The sequence below is a fragment of the Mauremys reevesii genome, linkage group 1 (genome assembly GCF_016161935.1).
Source record: "Mauremys reevesii isolate NIE-2019 linkage group 1, ASM1616193v1, whole genome shotgun sequence".
NCBI lineage: Eukaryota > Metazoa > Chordata > Testudines > Geoemydidae > Mauremys > Mauremys reevesii.
The window spans coordinates 260,874,651-260,892,262 of NC_052623.1; the positions used below are offsets into that span (position 1 = coordinate 260,874,651).

Sequence of the window (17,612 nt, forward strand, 5' to 3'; positions counted from 1 at the left end):
TCCATCTTTTTTTTTCTGTAGGACATGCACAAGTCCTTGTCTACTTGACAGGTTTATTAAGGTACATGCCAAATCCTGGAAGGAAGATACTCTCATCCTCTAATTTAAATGAGAGAGTCATATAGAGACCATTTGCCCCCTAGAATTACATGAAATTATGCAGAGCTCAGTGAGGTGTGAAGGCAGGCCTAAAGTTAAATATTAAATTAATTTTCATTGTATTCTGAAATGTTCCTGATTTGTATGGGATGTGTGTTTCTGTGATTAACTCAGTTTTCCAACAGATGGCACCACAGCCCATTGGCCTAGGATTAAGTTACATCAACCATAAAGCTGCTTACAGGTGAACAAAATCAGACTACTTACTGTAAGAGCACACAAAATGTCAAACTGATTTAGAACAAGCAGTTTTCCAGTGGTGCTGCACTTACTCTCTGTAGCTGAAGGCCAGGTCTGTAAAGAAGGCTCTCCGTTTCCTGTACTCTGGGTCAGTGTAGCCCTAAGTTGGGAAATAATTTAGCATCACTCTTACATCAGGACAGTGATGGGCTTGAATGGATTTGCTGACAGAAACATTCAAAACTAACACGCCTGAATTTGATTGTTTCTTCTATTGCAGTCTCTCTGTGGCAAGAAATCATGGGAATATTACAGAATGAGCCAAATTCTGCACTTAGTTACACCCATGAAATCTCACTGACTTTGGACCTGTTCCTAAAAAGGAATGTAGCGTACTTTGGTCACAGCTAAGCATGAAGATGTAGTAGGCTTGAGTAGTGATCATTATACAGAATGAAAGGCACAATTTAAGTGGGAGAGTTAGAAACTAAGCTCACACCATTGATTTTCTGCTTAGCCATTGTGAAAAGGGACTATGCTTCTGTGAAATTGTATGCTAGGAGTCGTTGCTATAGGGTAAGGGTTGTTAAGTGAAATTGTAAGATGAGATGTGTCTCTGGACAAAGACCAAAAAGACATATAGAATCATAGAAAATCAGGGTTGGAAGGGACTTCAGAAGGTCATCTAGTCCAATCCCCTGCTCAAAGCAGGACCAATCCCCAACTAAATCATCTTTGTCAAGCCGGGCCTTAAAAACCTCTAAGGAAGGAGCTTCCACCACCTCCCTAGGTAACCCATTCCAGTGCTTCACCACCCTTCTAGTGAAAAAGTTTTTCCTAATATCCAACCTAAATTTCCCCCACTGCAACTTGAGACCATTACTCCTTGTTCTGTCACCTGGGTGACCCGAAACACAGGACTCCTGGATGGAAGCTCCATTAGCCTGCTCATTTGGAACTTTTGGGGGTTGAATTGGAATGGTCATAGGCTCATTGCTATGGGGAAAGGGAGCTGGATTGCGAAGGGCTGGGAGCTGGACTGTGGTCAGGAAGGGAAGCACCACCAGACTCATAAGCTCAGGTTTTCCCTCCGGGAGTAAGTAGAAGGGTTACTGAAAGCTATTGTTATGTTTAATTTGGTTAAATAAAAGTTGAGTAGTTTTTCACACATAAAAGTCAGAAGCATGATTAGTTGGTGGGTTTTGAAGAGATCTGCAAGTTCCACAAAATAGAATTAGGAAAAAGCAGACAGGATCTTAAAAACATGTGGAATCAAATCCCTTTCAGGTTTACATTACTTTTGATATAATAAGAATCATATCTAAATTCTGGCTCCATATTAACACAACTAATAAAGCAGAGCTGATTGGTATCACTCTGCAAATATTTATTATTGTAAATTGTTCAACATTTATTGGAACCATTTTTCATGTTAAGGGCCAAACTTTTCCTTCAGAGTTATGATAATGAATACGACTGATGCCAATGAGAGTTGTGCACATTTAGCTGAGGGAAGAATTTGACTCTGAGAGCATATTATAATCTCCGTGCACCAGGGAAGTATTATTATCTCCTTCAATGGGACTGCCCACATGTGTAAAGTTACCAATAGGTGTAAAGACCATAGGATCAAGACCTAAAATAAGGCAAGATGCAGAAGGTGGAGGAACAGGAACACATTGTTATGTCAGGCCAGCCAAGCACACAATTAATATGTTGTAATTTAGGGGTGGCAAATGAACAAGAGGTTTCTTGTCTAGAAAGTGAGACCTGATCGTGTGCTAAAGGGCTTTTCTGAACAGGGATGCACTTAACCATGTACTTAAAGTTAAACGTATGCTTAAGTGCTTTGCTGAATGGGGACCTGTTGTAATAATTGGGCCTACATATTTACCTTAATTGCAAGCTCAACTGTGGGAAAGTGGATGAAAGTTTACAAAATGTTCAGTATCAGAGGGGTAGCCGTGTTAGTCTGGATCTGTAAAAGCAGCAAACAGTCTTGTGGCACCTTATAGACTAACAGACATTTTGGAGCATGAGCTTTCATGGGTGAATACCCACTTCGTCGGATGCATCCAACGAAGTGGGTATTCACCCATGAAAGCTCATGCTACAAAATGTTCCAGTCACATATAATGATAAGTGTTGACAGGGAAAGGTGCAAAGGGGAGCCAGAAAGACTGAAGTAGCCTTCCCTTCCCCCTTCCCCCCCCAAAAAAAGGCCACTGATATAACTCAAGGATTATATTAAGATCATGGCTGGTAAGCAAGAGAAGTGTGGATCTGGAAATTAATTAACCAAAATAGCTGTGTCAGAAATTAGGCCTAGTTGGGGAACAAAATAATGAGGGGATAGGCTATTCTGCCCATCACTCCCTTGTTAGGGTCCTCAAAAAGAGATGTTGTAGGGGGAAATTAGGAGCATGCTGGCTAACTGAAAAATGGGAGAACACAAAAGAGTAACCTTTACCATCATGGCTGCCATCCCCACTGTCTCCTGGGACCCTGGATCTCCTGTAATGCATTTGGGCCTTCCTTGTACTCATCCTGAGAGATGGTTCTTACCAGACTGGGCCAGAGAGAGGGACTCAGATGACATCACCACCTCCACTGACAGTGACTGAATCCCAAACCCCACCTGGGATGTGAGACTGTTCTCCCCCTTGCACCTTCTTGTGTATTTTTCCTTCCCCACTTTATGTCTTCTCTTTCCTATCCCTCTCGTTTTTCCTTCTGTCTAACAAGAGCCTGACTTAGCTGGCCAAGACTATATTTTGTGACCACAAAGGCAGCTAAAAGCAATGCCTTAAACAGTCTGATGCTGTACAGGTTTGCCACACCTCAGAGAGCCCAATAAGACCGTGTGCTGTGCCAGTGTTTTTCAAACAGTGATACTGCATGTGAGAGTCAACACCAGGGACAAATATTGTATTTTCTATCTTTGCTATTCTCTACTTTCCCCTTTTGTACATGCTTGTCTTGATGTGTCTTCTAGGAAACAGCATCAGATTTCAACAACAATGGCAATAACAAGCACTCCAGCCCATCTCAACTAACTTTTTTCCCTTTCCCCACAAAAGGACAATTATTACCATCTAAGACACTGTCAGACAAGGGGGATTTTCCTTCTAAAGACACTCTACAGCTAAAGGGAAAGAGGACAAGGGATACTTAAAAGGAAAGCCTTACTTAATACTTTACCTTTCAAATGTTTTAACTGTTTTTCCTTTTTTTTCTGTATCTTTATTAAAGGGTTAAAACTATTTTAATGGTGTGTTTGCCATGATACTAAGCAGACCGAAGTCTCTGTATACTAAACACTAGACCTTGTCTGACACTGTTTAATGTTGGACAGCGACAGGATCATGTTAACACTTAGCTCTTTGGGCCCATTTATTCCATATAAATTAATACAACAGGTTATAAGATTTTTTATTATTAGGTTACTTCATTCATTCCTAGTTCACTGGTGTCCATTGTCAATCCCCTCTTTAAAAGACAAACGTCAGGCACAGAATTGTTTCGGAGGCTAGTTTTACAGAGAATTCTTTCTATTGTGCTTCATCTGGAAAGCAGAAATAACCAATGTATTTAAATAGTTTCAAAGGTAAACTAATGATGAGCTTAAACTTACAGGATGATCATGGTCCAAATCAGGTTCATACTTGGCGATCAGATGGTGGCACTTGTCAAGGTCTCGTATTTTCTTTGGAAACCATGGGACTGTTGGAGATAGCAAAAAATAGTACATTTAAATGACATAGGTTCAGTACAGACTTGGGAAGAGACAGAATAAAACCAAATCACTGAGAATAACCACCTCTGCTTTATAGGAGGAATATCTTACACCACTATGTTACAAATGGTGGACTAAAAATGAGTTGAAAAATGACAAACAATGTCACTGTTCACAGTGACCCAAACCCTGAGGGCCCCACTCAGGCAAGCTTCATTTATAGTCAGTCAGAAATTTGCTTTTGTAAAGGGCGATATTCTTGCATTTAGTCAGGATGCTTGAAGTTCAGTGTGGCCTTAACCAGCACTCTCTTTTTGCATCTAAAATGTTATGGGAGCAACTAATTGCCGACATGATTATTTGCAAGTGCAGCTGGGGTTATCAAGGCCCCCAATCCTGCAAACACATATGCACATTCTTACTTTTTTAATCTGTGAATATTCTGATTGATTTTAATGGGACAGCATGTGCTTTGCTGGGTCAGGACCAGAGAGCTCAGCATGTTGCAGGATTGAGATCTGAGTTCATGACTGCATTACAAATAACTGTCTTTACAAAACGGAGACTGCCTTAATGATGGGTTGCACGTCAATTGCGTGAGCTAAGCAACATGAAATCACAGTTTAAGACAGAAGCAAACCTCTCTCTCCTCCATTTGTTGAGAACAGTGCTATAATAACCATCTCTACTCATTTCTCTGATCATGCCACTCCGGTTTTCACTCACCTTTCCCAGCAAATTCAAGCTCCTTATCTTTGTATTCAAGCTCTCTACATCTCTGCTCTCATCTTCTGCTGCTCCCTACTTGCTCCCTGACCTCCATCCAAGCTTCCAGCTGAGGTGCCCCTTTTGTTTCATTCTCACGTTCACAGTTCCACACTCCTGGGAACACCTTCCTTGTTCCTATTCACTCGGTGACCTGCCTTGTCACATTAAAATCCCCCCTTAAAATTCATTTCTGCAAGACTTCTCCTCACTAGCAACTCACATTTTTTTAAAGTTAAACATGTACTCAAGTACTTTCCTAAATCAGACGTTGAATGCTGAAAATAGATTATTAAATCAATGGATTAAAAAAACGCAACCCAACCCCTCTCCCCGCCTCTCAAATGGACAGTGGCAGTAAGGCTGAAGAAAAGCTGTGTTATCATTATCATTTCTCTCTCTGGCCCATATTTCTTCCCCCAATAACACCTCACTTTATACAACCCCCATTTTCAGAATTATTTTCTCTGTCGCAGGTGGCATTTGATTAAACAGGTGTTACTATGTACAGTTCACTGCATACAGTATATGCTCCCGCCAATAAGGTCCCCATTCAGCAAAGCCTATGTTTAAATTCCACTGGTGTCAATGAGTCTTAACTACTTGCTTAAAGATAAGCATTTGTGTAAGTGCTTTTCTGAACTGGGCGTAAGGCCCTGATTCAGTAATGCACTTATGAATGTGTTTAAGTCTATGCCTATTCATACTTGAACTAAAAAATGTAGTTTGCATTAGCATAAATGAGTGTTACACACATGCATGACGCCCATATACCTGTATTCTCTATCATTTCCTCAGGTTTTGATCATAAATCATTCACTCTTCACCAGCCAATGAATGTAAGAATTACCACAATAGGCTGAGCCCCTGTTCTCTGGCAAAGGCTATTTAGATCTTAGACCACTGTTAATTTCAGGCTGGCTGGTGAGAAGGCTGTTTTTCTTCTAAGAGAACAAGTAATATTACAGAAGGCATGTCCTGTCCTTTAGAAATTTAAAAAGAAGAGAACACTCTGTATTCTAATAAATAATAATAATAGCACTTCTTGTTTATAGAACATCAGATTTCCTGAATATTTTCTATTTCATTTAAAATATAATAACTACTACATGTTGACACACAGAGACAGAATGCACAGAACTACTATGGAGAATATGACATTGATAAAATCTATTGCATATTTTGATGTGCATTATTTTCAGAATCATCTAGAAACAGAAGATGCATGAAAAACAGGTGGACTCCAATGCTGCGATGTGTTTTAGGAAGGCTGACCTCTGTGAGGTCACTGGAGCTATGCATGAATGTGGGATCTGCTCAGGAACATCACATTGCAGGACAGGGGGCCTAACATCACATGCATAAACTGGAAATTCTGGACCTAATGAATAATTTAAATACAATTAGACACATTGGTGGGAGGAGGGGTACAGATTCCACACATTGCATACCTCTCTCTTCTCTGATAGTTTTCACATCTTCTGCCACTTTCTTTAAGGAGTTTATAAGGACACTGACATCAGAATTATGAACTTCACATTTGACAAAAAATTCGAGGTCATCAGTAGTGTTCTTGGATTTTTTGGCTTGCCTGGTTTCAAGGTGATGGATTCCAGCTTCAAAAGTCTGAAAAAGACAAAGGTCCACGTGGTGAGAAATCTAAAAACACTGAAAGACAGCTCGCTTTGACTGCAGCTGTAATATATCTTTTAAAAGACAACTGGATAAAGCTTTACAAGAAATGCCAACACCAATTTTTTTTACGCCTAAAATGAACTATCCATTGGGGTGTATGTTTTACTGTGGGAGATGAGCAGCTCTTTCACGCCGGATCCTGCCTTCAGATAGTTTGCATAGAATTTGCTGAGAGAATCCATAGCATCATAACAGCCAGAGGGTCACACTGGCTGAGGGCTCTTCACCCTAGAATCGTTCTCCACCTGAAGGCACCATAATCAGAGAATGGGAGAGGGCAGGGCGGGCTGCTTACATTGAACAAATACAGCAAGATGGTTCCTCTAAACAGCTGTTCCCATCCCTCTAACCCTCCATCCTCATTTCAAAGGGTCCCTGGCAACTCCCTTCAGCCAGGAGAGCCCCAGCCAACCCCCCTGAGCAGAGAGGTGGTGCTAACATACAGGGGAACCGAAGAGCTGAGAGCCTAGGAAGTGGGAAGAGGTAGCCGGCTCATAAGGGGGGGACACGTGCAGAGGCTGGACGGGGTGAGGCCGAGCAGGGTCCGAGGGAAGGTACAAGCATGTGAGAAGAGAGGGGAAGGTTAGGGGACAGAGGCAGGGGGCTCCGATGGAGCACGGAAGGGGATGAGGCGAGAGGCAGGGCAGGGGGAGCAGTGGAGGGCGAGGACTGGGAGAGAGGCCGGGCTGGGGAGGTTCGTACCTCTAAGACTTTGGCTGTCTTGGAGAGCCCGGCCTTTCTAGCATTCCGGAGGGTGAAGGTCAGGATCAGGGTGGCTCTTCCTTCCTCTTCCTCCCAGACCAGGCCCTCTCCCTTGCCTAGGGGCTCTGTGGCCGGCGCTTCCTTCTCCGCATCTTCTTGGAGGCTTGCTCGCCTGCCTGGGGCGCCCGCAGCGTCGCGCTTCATAGAAAAGCGGCTCAGGAAATCCAGATCCACCTGTGCAGATGGGAGTTTAGCTCACACCGCCTACGGGCGCCGAGTTTCAGAGAACCAGCCCTTGGCCTCGCCTTGCTCAGTGCCAGCCCCAGCGGAGATCTGCCATAGGCAGCTAGTGGGGTCTATACACCCGCTGCTAAGGGCTGTGGGACAAAACCCTCCCCGGCGTCCTTACAGCGCGAGACGGGTTTGGGGTGTGTAGGATTCCCTGCGTGTCTGACACTGGGGGAGCCCAGCAGGGAGTGAGGACCATTTATGGTGCCCGCCCCAGGGAGATCAATGGAAATGCGCGGCGGACACTTGTACGCAGGAGACTAAAATAACCCCCCTTCTCATGGTAATTTCAAAGCAGGACCCTCCTGCTCTGTTTGAAAGTTTCTTCATTTTCCGCAGTGTTGCATCTTTTTACCGGTTTACAAATAAAGATCTTTTGTTAAGAGGCCAATTAAAATCTGGATTCAGTTTACATCTCTGAATCTGAGCGTCCATGCTTTGTGTGGGGGGAAAAACGTCCCCACCCCCCGTCTTTCTTTGCTTTTACTGTCTAACTGAAAAATCTTCTTTCTATAGCTGAATTCCCACTATTGGACTGGTCCGTATTCTACCTAACGCGTTCAGTTATACAGGTAATTCAGAAGGTGGAAGTAGAATTTCTCTTTTCAAGGTCTTTGGTTTGGGGAACAGGTGATCATAAAGAAACCTTTACGTTTTATTTCCCGGAGCAACAGTCCCCGCCAGCAGCAGGGAGGAGACGGGAGGAAATTGGAATGACCTGGGAAGGGACAATTGTTCAATCTAGTAACTCTTTAAACCCCGCTGCAATGTCAGCTGAGAGTGTGAAGCGCTACTTTGAATATTGTCACGTGGAGAATTTTATTAGCGATGCCTAAACCTTCCTCGTACAATATGATTATTTCCAACCGCTTAGTTTAAGGATGTTATGAATCGGTGATTGTATTTTTTTAAGCAATGAAGTAGAAGAGATGCCAGTCAACAACATTCTGTGATTTTTGCAAGGTGTCCGGAATCTCGCAGTCGGCTTTAAACTTTGTATCAGATTCACATTTTACTTTCAATAGCCTTTTCCCCCAACCTGCCACTCTGAAAGGGGCTCTTTGCATACTTCACCCTGGGGAAAAACCCATGTTGTTCCAAGGGGCTGGTTTCTATTGTAATGTTGTATGTTGTAACAGTATTTTGAATTTCACTCAGATTAACGCTACCTAGCAAACGAGTTCAGCTCTGGTAGATAATTTAAACTCCATCTCTTGGGAACACCTGGCTCCGGATGGACATTTACTAGATGATCAGTGACTATAAAGTGCAGGCAACTTCAGAGAAGCAGGACACTTGTTCCATTTTATTGATTTCGGTGAACGATGATCGCCAATCTGTATGCACATTCTACATACAGTACTAAGGTTTCTAGAAAATTATTGTCCCGGATGTGTCTGTGTTTATGGATCCGGAATTAAATTCTGCCAGCATTTCCACTAGGACAGTTCGTGAGTTTTAAACCAATTTCAAGTCCGTGGCGTTTTATGTTTTGTTTTCATTCTTCGATTTTCTTTTTGTATTCTTCCTCCCATCACTCTGCAATCTGGGACATGGACACACATCTTTATGTTGCTGTCAGTTCATTCCCCAGCTTTTAAAGCTGTATTTCGATTTTCAGAGCTATGCCAAGCTGTTACATTTTAGCACAGCGAACTATAACATAATCAGACGCACACATGACCAGTTTGACTATTTATTTTTTTTAGCAGTCGAGGCTAACGTCTCAATGATACAATTTTACTGGACAAACCGTTGGGCCAAACTATCACTTAATAACAAGAGTAAATAATTCAACATTGTTGTAGAAATTATTCCATGCAAATGTACCACCAAGCGCGCTACAGCTTTATAAAATCACCCTCCTCTGATTCCAGGAAGGATGCTACAACGACACCATGATCTACCATAAGCCCACTGAATTCCCCTTTTTCCCTGTGGGTCAGATGAGGGCAGGGATGGCCTCTGTCCCAGGTGCTGAAACTCTCCTGTCTTGACCAGAAGCAGCAACCCCAGCTGCTCTCCCTGCTCCTGAATCCCTTGTAATGTCCAAACTCTTACTGCCGGGATTTCTAGGGTAGTCCAGTTTGTTGGCTAGCTCGGTCAGTTTGGTTCTGATTTTGGCTGGTCGCTTGGGAATAAGGATCCAGAGTGAAACGCCTTCCCGCAAAAGTAATAACTAATCACAGCTAGAAAATTAGCGCTGAGATAGTGAGGTTTTCACCTATTTGTAATTAACACGAGTCTTCTGAGCTTCGGTTGTTTCTGAGCTAGCCACGAGGGAAAAGACAGTCCTATGCAGTTCCAAGTATTATCCAAGGAGATCCGAGGTTGCCAGCTGATTTGCTTTCAGTGGGAGTACAGTAGGATTACGCATTCGACATTATTTACATCCACAGTGAAATTAAGGCCAGGTATTTAACAAAGAACAATTTTCTGGAACTGAAATTCCTTGGTGACCTTTTGTAACCAGCAACTGAAAGAGTGATTAGCCGGTAATATAAACTAGAATGCCATCTATATAAACATGTATCATGTCGCTCTATAATCTATAGATATACTATAGAATCCTACTATAGAATCTAATATATATAAAGGAATCAGCAAAGGCACTAATTTATCACATCCAAATCTGCCGTGACGCAGTGCAGTGGTTCAGATCGAGATAGGAAAGAACACAATTTTATGTAAACCTAATAAAAACCTTCCCAGAGTGGAAAGCCAGTCAAGACAGGCTGCGGATTGATTCTCTCTGAAGATAACAACCTCCTTATATGCTACTTTTAAATCTGGACAGTAAAAGGTGTAAATATTAATATTTGTCATACAACCACCGGTATTCTCATTCAAAAAAATGACAAAATCATTGGATCAAAATGTCCCGCAACATCCATTTGCTTGGTTTTTTTTCCCTCCTGCAAAATAAAACAAATCACAACCATGTTAAGAAATACAAAGTTGCCAGCGAATGGATCTCCAACTTCCAGCTTCAGACTCAGGTAACGCAGGGCTGAAACTAACAAGGACAATCTCGTCCTTCTCGCCAAATCTTCGTGGTTATAAAGTAGCAACAGCACCGGTCAACCTAACAGGGACAAACCACTGCTCCCTTTGCTCGTCCTGCTGCCATTTTGTTGAGCTGAATGAGAAAGCCCGTAGGCTGCGGTTCACCAGCTCATTCCCTTTTTGAGATGCAGCAGGCTAGGCTAAAACTAGCAATGGAAACTACCCACGGAGCTCTGAAGGGTTAGTGACACACAGAAGGAAAACCAGTGACGTATTTACTGGAGTGAAGGCACCTCTGATTTGCTTACGGGGCAAAAGAACAAATTCGAACCGTTTCCGTGGGTTTCTGGATGACAGCCCCACCAATTTTGAAACGTGTTAAGCACGGGAGTTATACCGCATAATACGTTATTAAATGCAAAGTTATCCACTGAAGTCTTATACAGATGTCATAACTGCAAAAAGTACATCAGGTAAATGAATTTGCAATCGTATTGCATGAGCAAAACCGCCAGCATTAAAATATAGCTGATGGAAAATGTGATCATGTAAATGCTTCTTTTTATACCATAAACTTCTATTATTTCCCCCCGGTAAAGGTATATTTAAAATATGGCCCATATGTTTAATTGTAACCATTACTGGCCTGTTCCAAAGCCCACTGACTTATGTGAGAGTCTTTACACTGATTTCAGTGGGCTTTGGACTAGGCTAGGTGTGAAATCAGTGCCAGGTGAATGACATTATTTGAGTCTGCCTATACTACAAATATTGCCTGCAGTGGTGTTGTAGGTGTTGGTCCCATGGTATTACAGAGATAAGGTGGGTGAGGTAATATCGTTTATTGGACCAATTTCTGTTGGTGAGAGAGAGGAGCTTTCTAGCTCCACAGAGATCTTCTTCAGATATTAAAAGACATTACCTCACCCACATTGTATCTATACCATAAATATAGACCATATACATTTTAACTATATAGCTACAGGTATAGTTAAGTATCTGATCAAATAATTTTAAGGGTACAGAGTTACTGGCTATAACGCTAGTGCAGCCATTGCAATCCATGCTCTGAACCCAGCTTCCCCAAAAATCACTCTGTGGAGTATTAAAAGAAAGCACCACTGCATTAACAGTGACATGTGTGACATTTCAGAGAAGAATGGCTGAACTTTTGTAACCCATGTCTGTGTTTTAGGGGTGCCTCAGTGTAAGACCAGAGCAAGAAATGGACTTGATTCCACACTGTCCTATGTAACATTAATTCCAGGTGGTTAGACAGTAAGCCCTTAATGGCAGGGTGTGTCTCTTACACTGTATTTGTAGCTGCCTGCCACAATTGGACCAGTCATGTGACAAATATTATAGTTCCAGGTCTCCTTACAGGGATAAAATGTACCAGATCTTAATAAATTATTATACAGACCAACTTTCAGCAGCTTACAGCTAAGAGGGAAATACTTTCTAACCTCAGTGGTCAATATTTGAAGCTCGCCAAATAGGCTACATTTTCTAAAAGGTCTCGTCCTGCAGTCCTCACCCAGACTTCTCCTGAGTCTCACATGCATAGGCACTCGTATACCTGCACATAGTAGAGTAATCCACTGGGGTTTGACTCAGGTCCAGCTTGCACATTTGAATACATATTTTTGTGTGCACTCACCACATGTGATGACATGTGATTGTACCTGCATCCAACTGGTCATTTGAATATGAAAATGGATGATTTGTGTGCATCTAGGAAATCTGTCCGGTTACATCAATTTTAGGGCATCCGCAGATACTATATCAGGAGTCAAGAAACAGTGTGTGTGTGCTGGGGGACCACAATCTGTACATTCTTCTTGAGAGCTGCTAGCCTGAGACATGGATGCTCCTGATAGATAACATGATTTGTGCTTAGTTGTCTGTTTTAGGAATGTGCTTGGTTGTTCTAGGAAACGATGCTATTGCTAAATGATCCATGACCTGCTTGCATAACCAATAATAAATATTGAACAGTATCATGGTCAAGGGGACAAACGTGGAATGTTTAGCGTACAAGTAAATAGACCTATGTACCCCACGTCTGCAAAATCCTGAAAATATGCTGTATCACTATGGTCTGATATGACGTCAAAGATGGTATATATATATATACTCACTGCTCTGTCTCGGGGTGTCACTCCTCTGGTATGAACCGAGGGGGGCACCCGCTCAGCTGATCGTTTTAATAAAGGGCTGCTATCTGTTTATACTCCATCTTGGTCTCTGTGCCTCCTTGGGGTAATTGGCTAGCTCCGGGGAGAACGAGCCCTTTTGGCTAACAATTCTGGCGACTCCGCCGGGACCCTCCCTGTAGGGGGCGCTATCGCACCGGGGGCTAGTGAGCTGGTACCGAGAGAAGTGGCCACCTCGAGCTCATTGTGCGGCTCGTGCTCTCGGACCACCTCGGCCGACCGGGGCGGCGGTGTCCTCTCTAGAGAGGGTCCACACAGACACAGAGACCTTATATTTGCCCTGTTTCGAGTCTCCAGAGCCGGACGCGGCCACTCCGGGTGGTAAGTGCGTTTACCTCTAGGGTTTAAAGAGTAACGCCCCCGAAGTGTGGGAGGACTAAAGGGAACTTAAGAGGCTGGCTGCTTGTATACAGGAAGGTATATTATAAGTATGTTGTTTTAACATATTCGTTAATATGTCTGCGCAATGGGATTCAACTAGCTTATGGGTTATACATGTTTTAGGCTTAGTACTTTTGTTTAGTATGTTAATGCTTTTTCTTTTTGTTTTATACCAGAGAATGAATATATGTTAGAGAGTTGGTAGTCTTATAAGGACTGTTAAGACTTAGACTGACCTCAGCCGCCCCAAGACTCCTGCTAGAGGAAACTCAATGACCAGGATATCTTGATTGCAAGGGGGGTCAGTCGACTGTCTGCAGGTCTCTTCCTTTTAAGTGTGTCTTGTGCATGTTTGTATAGTTTTTGGTTACGACCATATAATAAGATGGGATCCGCTCAGAGTTATTACGTAGGGACACCCCTTGGCTGTATGCTAGACAATTGGCAAGCGTTTAGACGCCAATCAGACTTTGGTGTCCCGTTAAGTAAAGATGAACTCATAAAATTCTGTACAATAGAATGGACAACATTTGGGGTAGATTGGCCAGACGGGGGTTCATTGAAACCAGAAGTAATACAAGCCGTACATAATATCGTGACCCGAGACGGGCATTGGGACCAGTACCCGTATATTAATATTTGGCAGGATCTGGTGTCCGATTCCCCGCCTTGGCTACAAAAATGTAGACAAAAAACTTTGCAAATATTAATGGCTCGGATCCCGATGAAAAGACAACCCCGTATACCTATGAAAAAACCATGCCCGCCCTTAAAGCCCTGTCCACCCCCTGTAATTCCTTCGGCTCCAGATTATGTACTCCCGACCCCAGTATATCCCAGTTTGCAAGCCTTGGATAAACAAATAATGGCGGGTACGGGCCCTAAACACCCTCCCACTGTAGTAAAAGAGACAAGCCCCACTGACACAGAAATCTCACATACGTTTTTACAGGAAAATGAGGACGGTGTATATAAAAACCTAAGGAGTGCCACAATGCAGAAGATATTTCCTCTCCGTGAAACAACAGGGAAAGAGGGAAAGCCTGCCATGGTATATGTCCCCTTTGCCACAAGTGATTTATATAATTGGAAATTACAAAATCCCCCATTTTCAGAGGATCCGGCCCCCTTGACAGCAATTTTTGAAATGCTTATCACCACACATAATCCAACATGGGGGGACATGCAAGTAGTATTAAATGTTCTGCTAGCACCGGACGAACGGCGTATGGTCTTAGCAAAGGCCCGTGAGTGGGTAGAAAAAAATAAAGGGACCCTCGAACTTGTAGGTGATATACTGCCCGATAAGGACCCCGAATGGTCACATAATGAGACCGAGATAAAAGCCCATCAGAGATATGCCACGGCTATAGTACAGGGTATGAAACAATGTATTCGGAAAACCCCTAATTGGGCCAAATTGTATAATATAAGGCAAGAACGGAAAGAAAATCCAGCAGCCTTTTACGAGCGCTTATGCGAAACCTGTAGAAGGTACACAGATTTGGACCCGAGTGATCAGAATGGGAAGGCAGTGCTAACTCCCCTCTTTATTGGTCAATCTTATGAGGATATTAGAAAGAAATTACAAAAGATAGAAGGAGCATCAGGGAAGAATATAGAGGAACTGTTGGAGATTGCTTTAAAGGTGTATGATAGACGGGACGAGGAGGAAAGGAAGAAAGGAACAAAGGCTCTCGTAATGGCTTTGAGGCAAGGACAGGACAAGGGTGAAAAACAGAATAGGAGAAATGAGAATGTTTTGATAGGGGATGGAGGAAAGCCCCGACGTCCCCGCTTAGGACGAAATCAGTGTGCTCTGTGCAGACAGGAAGGACATTGGAAGAATGAGTGTCCTAACAGGCACATGATACGACAGGGACGCAGGACTGAAACAATCCCACCCCCAATCCTTTACAATGCAGGAGGCTCGGATAGCGACTCTCCCCAATGAAGAGGCCGAGGGACCCAGTGGCCCCTCTTAGCAGCACAACCTGCTAGACTGGATCCCACGGTAGAAATTAGGGTAGGGGGCCGCCAAATTGAAGCCCTGATTGACACTGGGGCTGCCCTGAGTGTACTTCCCTTTAAGTCAGCGCCGCCAGGCAGACCCTCAGGGCATACTATTGTCCAAGGACTTGAAGGACGAAATATAGTAGTAGCAAAAACCCTTCCCCTTCTAGTAAAAGTGGGTGACCATCATATTGTACACCAGTTTGTTTGTCACCCCTCCTGCCCCATTGCATTGTTGGGACAAGACATCCTTACTAAGCTGCAAGCAGAGATCTCGTTCAGTAATGGGACCATAGAAGTACGTTTGCCTAAACAACAAACTTCCAACTATATAATGGCTCTAATGGGTAATAGGATCCTTTACACAGACAGCCAGGGGATTGAAGGGGATTTGATATCAAGGGTTAATCCTGAGGTCTGGGCAGAAACAGGAGGCGTGGCACGAGCTCGTAATGCTTCCCCGGTACAGATCCAATTAAAAGAGGGCAGCAGACCGGTTCGTGTCCGACAATACCCCCTGAAACTAACTACACGAATTGGACTAAAACCGCTCATTCTAAAGTTCATACGGTGTGGGTGGTTAAAAGAAGGTACCTCCCCATACAATACTCCAATAATGGGGATTCCCAAGCCTGATGGACAATACCATTTAGTACAGGATTTGCGACAAGTTAATAAACTTGTAGAGGCCCCCTATCCAGTTGTCCCGAATCCCCACACAATTCTCAGTCAGATTCCCAAGGAACATACCTGGTTTTCGGTGATAGATCTGAAAGATGCTTTCTTTTCAATACCTCTTGACACTGAATCCCAGAAACTGTTCACTTTTGAATGGGAAGATCCGGATACACATTATAAAGCTCAGTATCTGTGGACTGTTATTCCACAGGGACTGACCTGTGCTCCCGAGATTTTTGGCAGCCAGCTAAAAAGAGACCTGGCTCCATTCCTAGTTAAACATCCCACATGTACCATAGTTCAGTACTGTGATGATTTGCTGTTAAGCACTGAAACAAAAACAGCATGTAGAAAGCAAACTGTAGAACTCCTGAATTATCTTGGCAAACAGGGGTACAAAGTCTCAAAAAGCAAAATCCAACTAGGAAAACAGCAAGTTACTTTTCTTGGGTATCAAATAACACAGGGCAGTCGTAGCTTGGGTAAGGAACGAATCCAAGCTATACTTGATAGCCCCCAACCACAAAATCCGCGTGAATTGAGGGCCTTCTTAGGCCTAACCGGATTTTGTCGGCTCTGGATCCCTGACTATGGAGGGAAGGCTAAACCCCTGTATGAATCATTGACTAAGGACGGGTTGCTACACTGGACATGGACTAGGGAAATGGAGAAAGCATTTCAAGAGCTTAAAACTGCATTAATTCAACCCCCTGTTTTGGCTCTCCCGGACCCACGAAAACCATTTACGCTATATATCCATGAGCGAAAGGGAGTAGCGGCTGGACTCCTGTGCCAGCGATCAGGACCAACCTGGCGACCTATTGGTTATTATTCAAAGGTCTTAGACCCTGTCACCAGAGGCTGGCCTGCTTGCTTGCGTGCTGTAGCAGCTACCGCCCTTCTCGTGCAGGAAGCTGAGAAATTGACCCTGGGTGGAGATACTGAGGTCATAGTCCCACATGGAGTACCCCAAATATTGGGAACAGGGGCCAGAGCTAGGCATTTAAATCCCAGTCGCCACTCACGATACGAAGTAGGACTCCTGTTAGCTCCTAACTTGACCTTTCGACCCATTAGTTCCCTTAATCCAGCCACCTTGTTGCCTGACCCTGGGGACCCCCGTAAGCCCGGACCCGTACATGATTGTATTGAGGTCCTGCAGCAAGAAACTAAACCACGCTCAGACCTCTCTGATGTACCGTGGCCTAACCCTGACATCGAGGGATACGTAGACGGATCTAGCTACGTAATTAATGGCAAACGATATACAGGGGCAGTGGTGGTAATTAAGAATGACAAGATCTATAAATTTAAATTAAATCCACATTGGTCAGCCCAGGCAGCAGAATTGGTGGCTCTCATTGAGGCCCTCCGAATGGGCACAGGAAAGATTCTTAATTTATATACAGACAGTCGTTATGCTTATATGGTGGTGCATGCTCACGGTACCCTATGGAAGGAAAGAGGATTCATTACAGCCTCAGGCCAAAAGATAGCACATGGAGGCCTTATTAAATCCCTACTAGAGGCTCTAATGCTCCCGCTACAAGTTGCTGTAATCCACGTACGTGCTCACGGCAAAACCCCTCAAGGGGAGCAGCGAAAATACAATCAATTAGCTGATAAGGCAGCACGAGAGGCAGCACAAGAAGGGGTTGCGTGGCTTTTGATAGTAAAAGATACTGAATGTAAAGTCCCAACCCCACAGTATACTACTGAAGAAACACAATATGCCCAAGGCATAGGGGCCCGTTGCTCCTCGGGATGGTGGAAATTGCCAGGAGGGGAAATCT

The 17,612-nt window shown here is 43.6% G+C and overlaps 1 protein-coding gene and 1 long non-coding RNA gene across 2 annotated transcripts in view; one reads left to right on the plus strand and one right to left on the minus strand.

Annotated features, from left to right (window-relative positions):
* Positions 1-16,008, minus strand: part of LOC120370067 (tyrosine 3-monooxygenase-like) — a 53,576-nt gene extending 37,568 nt beyond the window's left edge. Inside the window, exons 1-5 of the mRNA XM_039484138.1 lie at positions 15,892-16,008; positions 7,238-7,471; positions 6,292-6,466; positions 3,974-4,062; positions 432-499 (exon numbers count right to left, since the gene is read on the minus strand). Of these exons, the coding sequence (XP_039340072.1) occupies positions 432-499; positions 3,974-4,062; positions 6,292-6,466; positions 7,238-7,441 (536 nt within the window). The 5' untranslated portion in view covers positions 7,442-7,471; positions 15,892-16,008. The remainder of the gene's footprint in view (positions 1-431; positions 500-3,973; positions 4,063-6,291; positions 6,467-7,237; positions 7,472-15,891) is intronic.
* On the plus strand, positions 1,346-3,602 carry LOC120370079. The gene is made up of 2 exons (XR_005583607.1): positions 1,346-1,435; positions 3,335-3,602. It is a non-coding gene; the product is annotated as an uncharacterized LOC120370079 (long non-coding RNA).
* Positions 16,009-17,612: the final 1,604 nt, after the last annotated feature.